This window comes from Talpa occidentalis, unplaced genomic scaffold (assembly GCF_014898055.3).
Source record: "Talpa occidentalis isolate TD23 unplaced genomic scaffold, MPIMG_talOcc4v2.1 talOcc4.5, whole genome shotgun sequence".
Lineage (NCBI taxonomy): Eukaryota > Metazoa > Chordata > Mammalia > Eulipotyphla > Talpidae > Talpa > Talpa occidentalis.
In genome coordinates, this window is record NW_023604861.1 from 77,828,201 (window position 1) to 77,841,798 (window position 13,598).

Below are 13,598 nucleotides of genomic sequence, written 5' to 3' on the forward strand. Positions count from 1 at the left end.
GACCCCAAATTCAACAAGTAGAAAAATTAACTAATCTGCTCTGAAATTTCTGCCACCAGTTTCCTCTCCTTACTTCCCCAAATCTAGCAATACCAACCGCTCTTTATTCATTCTCTTTAGCTCATAATCTCTTTGCCTCCTCTGCTTTCTCTACCCCCATGCTATTAATCACCTACTCATTGCATTTTTCCTTCAACATCTTTTATATCAACCCCATTTCAGTTGCTGCGACCCTGATCTAGGTTTCTGCTAACCTTTTACCTGGATTATTAGAACAATATAGTAATCCAGATTCAGAACTGCCCTTTATTAAACTGTAACTATCTTCAAACTTGAATCTTTTTATCTCTAAATGGGATTACACCAATATCAATGAGAACACATACACGATCATGCTCTGAAAACACTGAATAATGGGTCACCAGGAAATAATTCATTTCCTGGTATATTTCCACTATCAGGTTTTACGCTCCTATTTATTCCATTTCTTATCACCTTCACAATTTGGTACTTGATTTCTTACTATTCTCTAACAGTTTCATGTGCATTAGTCTTGTTCCCCTAATAAGACTGTAAAAAACCAACATGCACTATAAAATAATCCCTCTATGTCTAGCACAGTGCTGTTGTTGATAAAGATGTTGGAGTTGAACATTATAGGATAAAAGTAGTACAGTCATTTGTCTACAAGTTTCATTCTTATAAAAACTCTAATATATGGACAGTATTTATTCCTATGGTTCCACTTTATATACCAATATGATTCTCAGTTTAAAAACTTTAGTTTTGTTCTGGCAAATAATAAGCACAGCATTTAATAAAATGAATCCTTATTAATTTTAGAGTAAGTGAAGGGAAAGAGTAATGGCCTATCTCAGTAACCATAGTGCAAATTCATCTCTTGAGATTACCTTTGAGTAATACAAACTTCAAGAATACATCTAAGCAAAGAGAAATTAAATGCTGCCTAATAAGCATTCCCTAACTTAACAGATGAGCGTAATATTCAAATTGGTGTATCAAATAGCAGCTATCTTTATTACATTGCATTGAAAGAAGACAACAGTCCCCTCACACAGTTCTATTTTGATAAAATTGCTTATTATGGCCATTTTCCCCCCTAAGAATAGTGCAATGATTAAATGTCAGCCCAGCCCCATTCCAAATTGGGGAAATCCAAATAACCAAGGCTTTAACGAACAAATGTTATCTATTTTAGAATTTAACAAACTCAATTCAAGTCTCAAAATAAACTTTTTGTAAAAACAAAGACTTCCAGTTTCTTCATATTTTTAGGATGAAAAGAATTAGTCTTTGATTGACATTTTCCAAGTTTAAGATTATTCCAAAGGTATACTGTTAGAGAAGTAAAATAAGTCCAATCACCTAAATTAAGTGAAGTGTGTGTGGGGGGGGTGGGGGGTGGGTATGATCAGATAGCATTTCTTTAGGTCCTCTTAAAACAACATCATTACATATCTAAATTTAATGATGAAAATGAAAAGTTCAGAGCTTTAATTTTTGTAAGACATATAAAAACCTTCAGTGAAGTTTTGGCACATGTGCAATTAGGTATTAACTTAAAACTTGAAAAAGAGGTTTTAGGGCCTCCCCGGTGGCGCAGTGGTTGAGCGCTGGGTTGCGAAGCTGCCCGCGGCCTCTGCGGCGCCGGTTCGATCCCCGGCTGCTTCCCAGCCACCGGAGGAGGGTCCCGCATGGCGCGCAGACCTCTCCTGCCGCCCGCTGCTCCCCTCAGCAGTGTACTTCGGTCCTTCTGCCTGTTCTGCAACCTGCTCTGGCTCTGGTGAATTCTCTCACCCTCCCGCGCTTCTGACTGTACCCAGTGCATGTATAAACAAAACAAACAAAGAAAGAAAGAAAGAAAGAAAACATGCCTCTATAAAAAAAAGAAAGAAAAAGAGGTTTTAAAAATATCTTTTTAAATGAGATGCATAGAGAAAAAAAGTGATTACATTTTTGTTGAAGACTTAAAAAAAATACATACAAAGAGGAACACATGAAGGCGCATTCTTATTCATTTCTTTATCCACCCCTGAGTATGGTAGACAAGATCCCAGTTTCCTTTCTGTGGCTTCTTTATATACTCGCGAAGTTTGTGTCTAAGCTTGAGTGCTTAAATGGAGTCACACCTGTGAAGTGTTCTGCAACTTGCCTTTTATTGTCAATTAATTTAAAAGAATTAATTGCGTGATTGCTCAATATGGATGTACTAGAATCATTCAGCCATTCTCCAAATGAATGGGCATTTAGGTAATTTCTACTTGGTCACTTTTACAGATAATGCTTCAGTGAACATCCTTACACATGTTCTCAAACTCTGGTATGTGGGCCCTTGAGAGCTATTTCTCTGCAATTCCCAGACCCCTCTTGGTGGGGGCTGGGGGGTCCAGGATAGCAAAACTATGTTCCTATGAAACATTTTTGTGTTTTCACGGAGCTGCTATTCTGCTGATGGTATAAAAAGAATATGGTAGGTAAAACTGCTGTGCTACGGGCCTCTCTGGTGGTACAAGGGGTTAAGACGCAACCTATGAAGCGATCTGCAGTCTCTGCAGCACGAGTTTGATCCCTGGCCAGGGAGCTACCCACATGGTGCAGCAGACCTCTCCTGACTCACCTGCTACTCCCTTCAGCAGTGTATTTCAGTCAATCTGCCTGTTCTGTTCCCCATTCCGTCTCTGGTGAATCCGCTCACCCCCCCGCACCTCTGGCCTGTTCCCCAGTTCTTGTATGCATAAATAAATCTTTAAAAAAAAAAAAAACTGCTGTGCTATAGAGGAGTCAAGGCATCGCAGGAGCACCAAAACACCACCAAAGTCACCCATGTCTTTTCACTGTCAAAATAGAAAATGGCAGCTTTATTTCACTATCCTTGATGAATCAGTAAAAATTATTACTTTATTAAATCTTGACCCTTGCCATACACATTTCATATTTTGGGGAAGTTCATGTAATTGGATTTTTATATCTGCTTCTGCATTCAGTCTACTGTAATATGTTGCTTTGGTTGAAGTAGATGAAGAAACTCTGGTTTTGCACAAATGCATAGTTGGAAAAGAGAAGAATGTTTCTAATAGCCTTTTCACTTCTGCTGTGCTGGAAGAAAGAGGGTTGTCTCAAGGGAAAGTACTTGTGTAACTGTTTCATTTGTAAGTTAAACTAACTGCTTCTTTCATGGATCACCAGTTTTACTTAAAAGAACAACTGACAGACAAACTATAGTTACCCAGACTCGAGTATTTGGCAGATTTTTTTCCTGAAAATGAACAAAGTGAGTCTATCACGTCAAGGAAAACAATTAGAGGTATTTGTTGCCAATAATAAAATTTGAGCTTTCAAGTGAAAATTAAAATTTTAGACAACTTCCTAATAATAAAGACTTTTTAAATGAGATTAGTGGTGATATTTTGGAATTGTAGAATTACATTTAATTCGTAAGATCTGCGTAAGTCAGTAAACCATTATTTTCTAAATGATCAATGCATGATCTTACAAAATCAGGAAAAACTAAAAGATCCCTTCAAAGTTAAAGAGAAACATGGATTTTAATGTTATAGGGCATGAAAAATTTACTGATATGGCTCTAGATCCCACATTTAAGAAACTACTACTGGCCAAGTTTTGGTACAGTATCAAAGCAGCATAGATCTGAAAAGACTATTAAAATAGTTCTCCCTTTTCCAAGTACGTGTCTCTTTGAGGCAGAGTCTTTTTCTTTGTATACTTCACCAAAACAACAGATTGCAATAGGATGAAAAGCAGAAATAGATATAAGAATCCAGCTATTTTCTACTAAATCAGACATTGTAGAGATTTGCAAAAAGGTAAAAGCAATGTTACTTTTCTCACTTTTTTAATTCTAGAAGTTACTTGTCATAAAGAATGTTCACTACACTAACACTATTATTAAGACCTTTTAAATCTGTTTTAATTTCTAATATGGTAAATATTAGTAGCTAGAAAACACATGCAATAGCTCTTTGGGATTGTCAATAATATTTTACAGTGTAAAGGAATCCTAAGACCAAAAATGTTTGAGAACTGTTGCTGTTCACAGTATTTCTAAGACTATTTTTATAGACAGCATTTAGATGAGGAAGTACCAGGTAAAACGTTATGTACATTTAAAATTAATACCCTACCAAATTGCCTTTCAAGGTGCTCTGCCAGCGGGGACTCCCAGCAAGTGTGTGAGCGCTCCCTGACCTGCACATAGGCCTGGAACCAACCTCTAGAGTCTGTGATTGATCTTCATAGTTTCTCTCATCTGTTGAAGGAGTAAACTCCTCTAACCATCTAAAATAAGATGGGACTCAGAAATTTTAATTTATCATAACTTTTTGCAGGAAAACTTGGTTGTCCCAATTTATAAAAAATGATCTGAAAAACTTTTTTTTTTTAGATTTTTAAAAAAATTTATTTATGCATACATAAACTGGAGTGTAGGCCAGAGGTGCAGGGGGTGAGAGGATCCATCAGAGACAGAGTAAGGAACAGAACAGGCAGATCCACTGAAATATACTGCTGAGGGGAGCAACAGGTGAGACAGGAAAGGTCTGCTGCGCATGTGGGTTAGTTCCCTGACCAGGGATCAAATTCATGCCACAGTGGCTGGTGATAGCTTGATAGTGCTGAGACTTTAACCCCTGTGCCACCAGGGAGGCCCCTGAATAACTTGAGTGGATGTCCGAACACAGACTTTTCCCAAAGACAAAATGGCAGTTAAATTCGCAGGTTTCAACATGTCATGTAAAGAAGCATTAAACTAATGTGCTGGATTCTAGAACTGCATTATGTTAGGAAAATAATCAACAGCACCTTGCTACCAGAAAATGCACTTCATGTCCTAGCTGGAATACTGAGAACTCTGATAATACCTATCTACTGTATCCTCAAAAGATCTCACCCACTCCTCCCCAGTCTACCATTTAGTGTTGGGGAGGGGGGTGCAGGGAGGGTGCTGCAACAACCCAGCCATTTGCAGAGCTCCCCTGTGAGCTCATCCTCTCCAGCAGACATAGGTGCTGCATTATGGAGGTCAGGAGGACAAAAAAGGAAGAGCTGTTGTGGGGACAGGGCAGAAGGAAGGGAGTTAAGTACCACTGAGTAGAGCAACCCAGAATTTTCCAGAGTGTGAGATAGGTAAGGAATGGAAAGATGGAGAAGCACAGCTGCATGTATGACTTACAGGTACTTGTAGATATAGTCGGGAAGTGGAGTCACAGAATCACCAAGAATAAGGATTCTTTCTAAATTTACATTCTTCATTCTCCAATTATAATCATACAAATTGCTATCAGAACACAAGAATACAGTCTATATAAAGGGTGAGCCCTGTTCTTAGCACATGGTAAGTGCCATATAAGTGGGAGTCACTTCTCTCTTTATTGCTGGGGTTATATTGCCTTTGTTATGAACACATCCCGAATAGACAACAGTTGTTAAAATGAGCTGAATTCTCCCCTTAAGTACTCAGAAATGAATCAAGTATGAAAATTGCTATTCTGTTAAGCACATATATCATTTACAAACTGTTCCATCGTATCTACTATGGAAAACCTTTTATTTATTTTAAAAATTTATTTATTTATACAAGAACAGGGGTATAGGCCAGATGCATGGGAAGGTGAGAGGATTCACTAGAGACAGAGCGGGTAACAGAATAGGCAGACTGATGAAATACGCTGCTGAGGGGAGCAGCGGGTGAGACAGGAGAGGTCTACTGCGCCATGTGGGACCCTCACCGGCTGGCTGACCAGGATCGAACTAGCACTGCAGAGGCTGCGGGCAGCTTCACAGTACAGTGCTCAATCGCCTGTGCCACCATGGGAGGCCCTGGAAAACTTTTTAAACAATAAGAAATGGTTGCAAAAGAAAATTAAACTTGTACACTTATTATATAAAACTCAAAGGAGGCAGCTGTTAAGGGTCTGCAATGTAACAGTGACATATTCCTATTCTGTAGTTTCCCTGTTGAGATCCTGGAGGCCTCTGTTCTGTGAATCATCTGCTGGCTTCTAAATACACACGCCCCAATCAAATAAAGACAGAAGCAGTGCTCCTCCAGGTTAGGGGCCGCCCGGTAAAGCAGATTTGGACATTCAACTTTCTTTCATATCATAGAGTCTTCGTAACAGAGAAGCCAAGGGCCTCCCTGGTGGCGGAAGGGGTTAAGCACAGCACTATGAAGATATCCACAGCCTCTACAGCACAAGTTCGATTCGTGGCCAGCCAGGGAGCTACCCACATGGCACAGCAGACCTCTCCTGACTCGCCCACTGCTCCTCTCAGCAATATATCTCAGTCAGTCTACCTGTTCTGTTCCTCACTGTCTCTGGTGAATCCTCTCACCCCCCGCACCTCTGGCCTGCATGCCAGTTCTTGTATGCATAAATAAATCTTTTAAACAAAACCAAACAAGAGAACTGGATATCCAAGTTCTTAATGAAACTATATGTTTTGAATTATCAACACCTCTTACCCATGTGAAATTACGATAATTCTCCAAAGCATAAATTTATAAACCAATACTATTATTACAGAAATGTAATACCTCTACCTTTTGTTATTTTCTTTTTCCAAACATGTTTTATTCATTAGCTGATGAAATAAAAGCTATAGTATTTTTTTAGATAACCTTTATTTAGATATAATCAAAGGTTCAGTTGACCCTTGGCATTTTTACCTTTCACCAGTCAAACTTTGATGGCATGCTTCATGAATAAACCTACTTTAATAAAAAAGCTGCCTTCACAGCTTACTACAATGTGATTCATAATAAAGAACACACTTTTGTTTTGAATATCTTGTAACGGTGACAGGAAGACAGCTTAATTAATCAAGGAAGCAAATAGGACAGCCAATGCATGACTCGCAAGCCTCTGAATTATACAGTGTGGTAAAAAGTGACTTCGCTGGAAGTGAAGGCTATGTTCTGCAATTTGGCATGAGCTCGAGAGTTCTAACCTTTCAAGTTTTAGAAAGAGTTTGCAATCAGAAAAAGGAAAAAACAACCGAAAGCTAAGAAGAAGGCTGTGATTTAACGTTAATCAGTCTTTGCTCATTTAACCCATGAGTGGCATATGCCATTACCAGTTTGTCCTTCTGTCTTTCCCCGTGGATGAGAAAGCTGCTGCGTCCGTTGCCTTCTGGGTGCATGACCTTACAGACCCCCACACGACTGATCCCGCCTCCTTCCTGTGGGAACCATCCCCCGCTGGAGTCATCTCTGGTCATAACCACAGCCTTGACACGCACAATATAGCTGTCACTGAAACGACAAGAGCAGGACATGACAAAGGTCTGGTGGCTGCAGGACATGTTTCACAATGCAAGATGATCCCCAGTCTGCACTTTTCTAGGCTCATGAAAAGAAAATCTGTCTGGGAGCAACCTTATAAGGTAGTCCATTTCAACATTTATTTTGTTTAAAAGCACATTTTTTCAAAAGACATTCAGTAATTAAAAGACACTTGTGAGTCTACGTCCAAATCCTAAGTTCACCATAATCATTTATTTAGGTGGGAAAATATTTCTACTTAAATACCCTTTACACACATGTAACCTTCTGTTTATGATTTTATTTTTTCCAGTCTAAACTGCAATTTCACAATAAGTTCTTTTGCACATTTGCCAAAAACCCTTTTTCTCTTCCAAAGACCAACTCAAGTTTCTATTCATTCTTTGTCACTTTTGGGGAAATTTATTTGCATTTTCAGAGAGGTCATTAAATTCTCCTTGCTGTTTTCTTTTTTTGACTTGAATTAATTTTTTTTTTATGTACTTGTTCTATATTCACACTTCTTTATGCTGGGTGCAGTGCCAGATTCTAGGGAAACAAAGATGCAGAGAACACAGAACCCCCCCTTGTTCCTAGGGTCTCAGGGAAGCCCACAACCTTCATCTCTGGGTTACCCCTCTCATTTCCTGAAGGTATAAAAACAAGTGGGTTCACTGCATCCATCGCCCCACGATGTTCCCTGTCATGATTCTTGGTAACTTTATTATTCCCACAGAGAATCCTTCCAACTGCTTGGCCTCTTAATTTCTAAAAACCTTCTTCACTACTTTTGTCTTACACCCAACCCTAGTAATACCCTTGACCGTGTCATTACCAATATCTATCCAACCTCCATAGCTTCTGCTTTAAATCATGCTGTTTTCCAACCACCTCCTAACTTGGCAGCTCACTCCCTCCAGACTCCAGGAATTCTTCACCATGTTTGAGCCAACAATTTCTTGTCCTACCTTGTTTTGGTTATCCATACCCCTCATATTCTCATTTGATTTTCTACCAAACTTAAGTTCCATGGTTTATGGCAACACTATTTTGCACAAAACCTTAACATCCTTACCTTCTCTTTTCTCATTGTAATTGCCTGGAGAAACTCCAACAATCTAAAGCATCCCCTACCGCCACCCCAAACTGTTGTTCATGGTTGGGGGGGGGGGCAAACCCCATTTACTATGCTCAGTTTTATTTATTTATTTATTTATTTATTTTTTTTAAAGATTTATTTATTTATTTATACAAGCGCTGGGTACAGTCAGAAGCGAGGGAGGGTGAGAGAATTCACCAGAGCCAGAGCGGGAAGCAGAGCAGGCAGAAGGACCGAAGTACACTGCTGAGGGGAGCAGCGGGCGGCAGGAGAGGTCTGCGCGCCATGTGGGACCCTCACCCAGTGGCCGGGGAGCAGCCGGGGATCAAACCTGCGCTGCAGAGGCTGCGGGCAGCTTCGCAACCCAGCGCTCAACCACTGCGCCACCGGGGAGGCCCACTACTATGCTCAGTTTTAAAGCCATAACCACTATCCACAAATGGACCCTTATGTGCCACCCAGCAATCTGCTACTATTCATTGATCTGTTCCCAAGAAGATTATTTCATATGTCCTCCCACTCCGGTCCTCCCACAATGATGGAGGAGTTTGCTCAAACATCACTGAGAAAACAGACACACTCAGAGGCCTGTACACACCAGCATGCCCCTACTTTCTACCAGTGCTCTCTGCCTCTCCTATGACTAAGCCATCCATGAGCCAGGCCAATGACTCCACTTAAATACTTTCTATGTGCTTAACAGTGCCCAAATTAGTGTCTCCACACACACACCTCTTCCCTGAGCTTCAGAACAGCAAAATCAGGGCCTCCCCGGTGGCGCAGCAGTTGAGCGCTGGGTTGCGAAGCTGCTCGCAGCCTCTGCAGCCTGCCCCGCAGCCTCTGCAGCGCCGGTTCGATCCCCGGCTGCTCCCCGGCCACCGGAGGAGGGTCCTGCATGGCGCGCAGACCTCTCCTGCTGCCCGCTGCTCCCCTCAGCAGTGTACACTTCGGTCCTTCTGCCTGCTCTGCTCCCCGCTCTGATTCTGGTGAATTCTCTCACCCTCCCGTGCTTCTGACTGTACCCAGTGCTTGCATAAATAAATAAATAAATAAATAAATAAATAAATAAATAAATAAAAGTTAAGGGGGGGAAAAAAAAAAAAGAACAGCAAAATCAATCCATTGCCTGTGATTTCTCTGCTTGTACATCATATAGGCATCTCAATCACCATGTTTCAGATTGAACTCCTTATTCCCAAAACCTCCTAACCCACTGGCTTTCCCTTCAAAATATACTCAGAGTCTACTTTTTACCACCTCCATTCATACCATCCCGATCCCAGCTGCCATCACCTCTGAGACCACTGCAGCAGCTTCCTTACTGGCCTCCTCATTTTTGCACTTGCCCAACTTTCTGAGCAAACAGATAAGTGAGATTATGATGCTTAAACAAGCCCTCCAATAATTTTCACTATATTCTTTGGAGTAAAAGTCAAAATCTGGCACTCATCTTAACTACTCTTCCTTGTTCATTTGACTTCAGTCCTATTGTTCCTGCTGGTCCTGCACATCAAGCACACCTTAGGGCCTCTGAACTTGCTATTTCACTTATAACTCCATATCCCATTCTTCTCCCCACACAATTAGGCTCAACCCCTTATTTTATTCTGGTCCAAGATTAATTTCACCAGCAAAGACCTCTCTGTCCACTTCATATGAAGTGGTACCATCTGCTCCTCTTAAATCTTCACGCTGCTGTGTCTTTCTACATGCTAATAAATCAACATCTGCCATATCACATGTTTGTCCACTTTCTTAACTAGAATGTAACCTCCATAGGAATAGGGATTTTCCATTTTCCTAGAGCCCAGAGCAGTGTCTTATATAAGTTAGTGAGCTATGGAAGGATAGGATAAGCACACAATATTTACAAACAGTTTTTGAAAAGCTATTTGTAACTAACAGAATCTGAGAAAATGTAAAGTGTTCAATACTCATATATTGTATGAGCCACAGTAGCTTAACTGGGATAGGGTAAAGATTTCCTTTTCATTGAAAACAGGAAAATTGAATTAAAAAAAAATTGCGGGCCTCCCTGGTGGTACAAGGGGTTAAGATGCAACCTATGAAGCTATTCACAGCAACTGCAGCATGAGTTCGATCCCCGGCCGGCCAGGGAGCTACCCACATGGTGCAGCAGACCTCTCCTGACTCGCCTGCTTCTCCCTTGAGCAGTGTACTTCTGTGAATCTGCCTGTTCTGTTCCCCACTCTGTCTCTGGTGGATCCTCTCACCCCCCACACCTCTGGCCTGTACCCCGGTTCTTGTATGCATAAATAAATACATCTTTAAAAAAAAAAAAAATCGCACAGCTCTATCATTTATCCCCTCATCTCAGGATTCAACATGTATATTCCCTTAGGTCCTAGAGATTAAGAACACTTTATAACATTTGTTTAGATTAGTTACATACAAATTGAGTAAATTCTCTCCTTACCCCAACCTACTTATTCTAGGAAAAACTAAGGCTCCCCAAGGTTTAGAATTCTCCAGTGTGAAGTACAGATTTCTCAAATCGTCTGTGAGTGTACGATGGGCTCATCCCAACAGGAAATGACCAAGGTGAAGAACAGAAACTACATACCTCTTGTGAAGACATGCTTTTAACTTGTCGTGTGTTGCCACTGTGTGCTGTTCTCCCTTCCTCTGAAGGGATTAAGTAAACATGAAAGAGGGACGTTTGCAACGCTTAAGTGACTGCCACCAACTTATTTCCAAAGAGGACTCATTTACCAGAGATTCAGAAAAAAGACCAGTGGGGTTGTTAGTTCTGGCCTTTGCTTGTGATCTGCAGCACCTCCTTCCTGCCGGGCCCTCCTCTGCCCCTTCTAAGGGCACAGACTTCTGTGTTGGGGGTGGGGGGCTGTGGAGTAGAAGGCCCCTCTGTCTCCTCTGGCAACAGCTCCGTCAGCCTGTGTTAAATGGAGGCATCTGGCTATTAAAAACAAGGCAGGGGATAAAGTGCTGCCCTAAAAGCTGTGAAGGATGTCTGGATAATCCAGCTGCATGGCTGCACGCCAACTGCTTCCTATCTGCTGTATTTATGCTATTCAAGCACTTCACCCCACCCGTAACAGAAATGACAATGGATTCCAATACCAAAGAGGTATAAAGGAGAAAACGCTCTCCCCACCTTCCCTCCTTTTGGGTTCTGGAAAGAATTAAACAACATGTTTAAACCAGATGTGGGATTTGTTTTGGGGGGTGGGCGTGGAGGGTAGAGATGGAGCAGGAAGGGCAAGGGCAAATTAGTTTTTTAGTTTACATGAGGGAAATACTGCTGATAACCTTTAGAAGAGTTTCAAAAAATTCTCTTTGTCAAAAATAACAAATTAAAAAAAAAAAAAAAAACCTTCTGAAAGGGGCAACTGCCACATCGATGTAACTGACTAGAACCTGGTGAAGTTCCAGACGCTGATCCAAAATAAACAACATAAAAATCCTGAAAGGAGCTCCAGTGTCTGACCTTGAACTGCTTCAGAGAATCCATGTCATTACAAATGGTGTCTCACCATCACCAGCAAACACCACCGAATTCTTTAGGTGTGTTCTGAGTAAAACTGCCTTTGACTTAAACCCGGTATCTAACTTTTAAATGTGACCTCTTTAAGGCAAAAACTGTGTCCCCACCTGTGGCCTTATTTGTAGAAATAGGACTTGCTCTCCTGTGATCACTCAGCACATGCAAGAAGTGAGTGCTATTCTGCAGCAGGATGGAGACGCACAGCATGTCTCAGGTCTCAGGCCTTTATGTTCGAAGTTCTCTCCAGATTCAAAGCAGGCTCTGTCTGGCAGTACTGTGGTGTGGAAAGAATGCTCAGGGCCAGACAGGTCGGCATGCCTTGACCTTCTCAGTAGTGAAGAAGTGTCTTTCTGAGCTTTAGTTTCCTCATTTGCAAAAATGAGGAGGATCTACCCTGCCGATATGTCCTGAAGGTTAAAAGCAGCAACAGAGGTCAAGTGCCTGCCAAGCAGTTTGATTTAGCTGTGGCCATCATAATTATTTTTGTTGAAAGGCTGACTTTGATTACAAAATCAGGTCTTTTTAAGACCAGCCCCCCTGGCCACCGAGGAGTGGGTTTCCAGGCTGCCTGCTGTTTTCAGCTGTCAGAGTGGAATGGCAGGGAGGCGGTCAGGCTCTTGACAATAAAAAGAAAAATCCAACGGACCTCCAGCAATTATCAAGGCAAGTCAGATTTATAAAAAGCCCAGGTTTGAGCCTACATTTCAAGCACACCTGTAGAGAAAAATAACTCCTTCTGCCATCTTTGCCCTTGGCTCCCACCCTACCCGCCTGTTTCAAGGATGGAGAGAGAACTTTTACATCCCCCCTTCTATATTTCCGGGGCCCTTCTGTAACAGGGTGGTCCCCAGGAAAGGGGGAGGTTCCCTGCCCCACCCAAGGGAGGGTGGAGCTGAGCAGGAAGAGGAGAAGCTGCAGGAGACTGAGGAAGGAAGCAGGATGGAGCCAGGAGACCTGGAGGAGGCGCATGGAGCCTAGAAACACGTGAAGAAACTGCGCTTGTCTTTTGGTCGTGGACTGGGTGACACAGATGTGGGTGAGACCCATGGGGAGGTGACAATGGCAGCTTTTATCTTGATGTTGATTTTGCTCTTTTCCTTCCGGACTTGTCTGGTAGTTTCTGACCCTTTTCTGTGGGTCCCCACTGGAAGATGCTTTAGACTTGTGGCAGGCTTTGGGGCCTTGCTCTGGGCCGATCCCATATGGATGGACTTTTACCCACGAGGGGAAGGGTAACTTTGGGTGCTTCATTTAAAAACTAGACTCTGCCTTACCTGTATTGTTTCCTAGTTTTATTAAAGTTCCTTCCCATTAAAGTCTCATATGTTTTGTGTTAATGCGGTGGATGACAAAACCCATTTAAAATAGGCAGGTTTGCGGGGTTTGGGCTGCCCCTCTCCCTGTCCTATAACACTTCCTCAGCCAACCCTTATCTGATTACACCCTTCTTTATCTCTCCATTATGCTAAATATTACATGCACTTCCTCCCAACCCTCTTTTCTACCCTTCTCCACTTCACCAGGCCTTGGAGAGGGATTAGCCAAGATCCCAGCCTCTCCAGACACTGCTTCTATCCAGCAACCCCCCCAGCCACCACCAGCTGAGCCAAATATAACACCAAGTCCTCCATGGGAGCACTCTTCACTGCAATCACATCCCCTTCCCAGCCCCAGTC

General features: G+C 42.0%; 1 protein-coding gene across 1 annotated transcript in view; it reads right to left on the minus strand.

The window, feature by feature from the left end:
• SPRED2 (sprouty related EVH1 domain containing 2) overlaps nt 1–13,598 on the minus strand; it is a 123,134-nt gene that overhangs the window by 24,160 nt on the left and 85,376 nt on the right. The window contains 1 exon segment of the mRNA XM_037527504.2: nt 7,114–7,291. Coding sequence (XP_037383401.1) covers nt 7,114–7,291 — 178 coding nt within the window.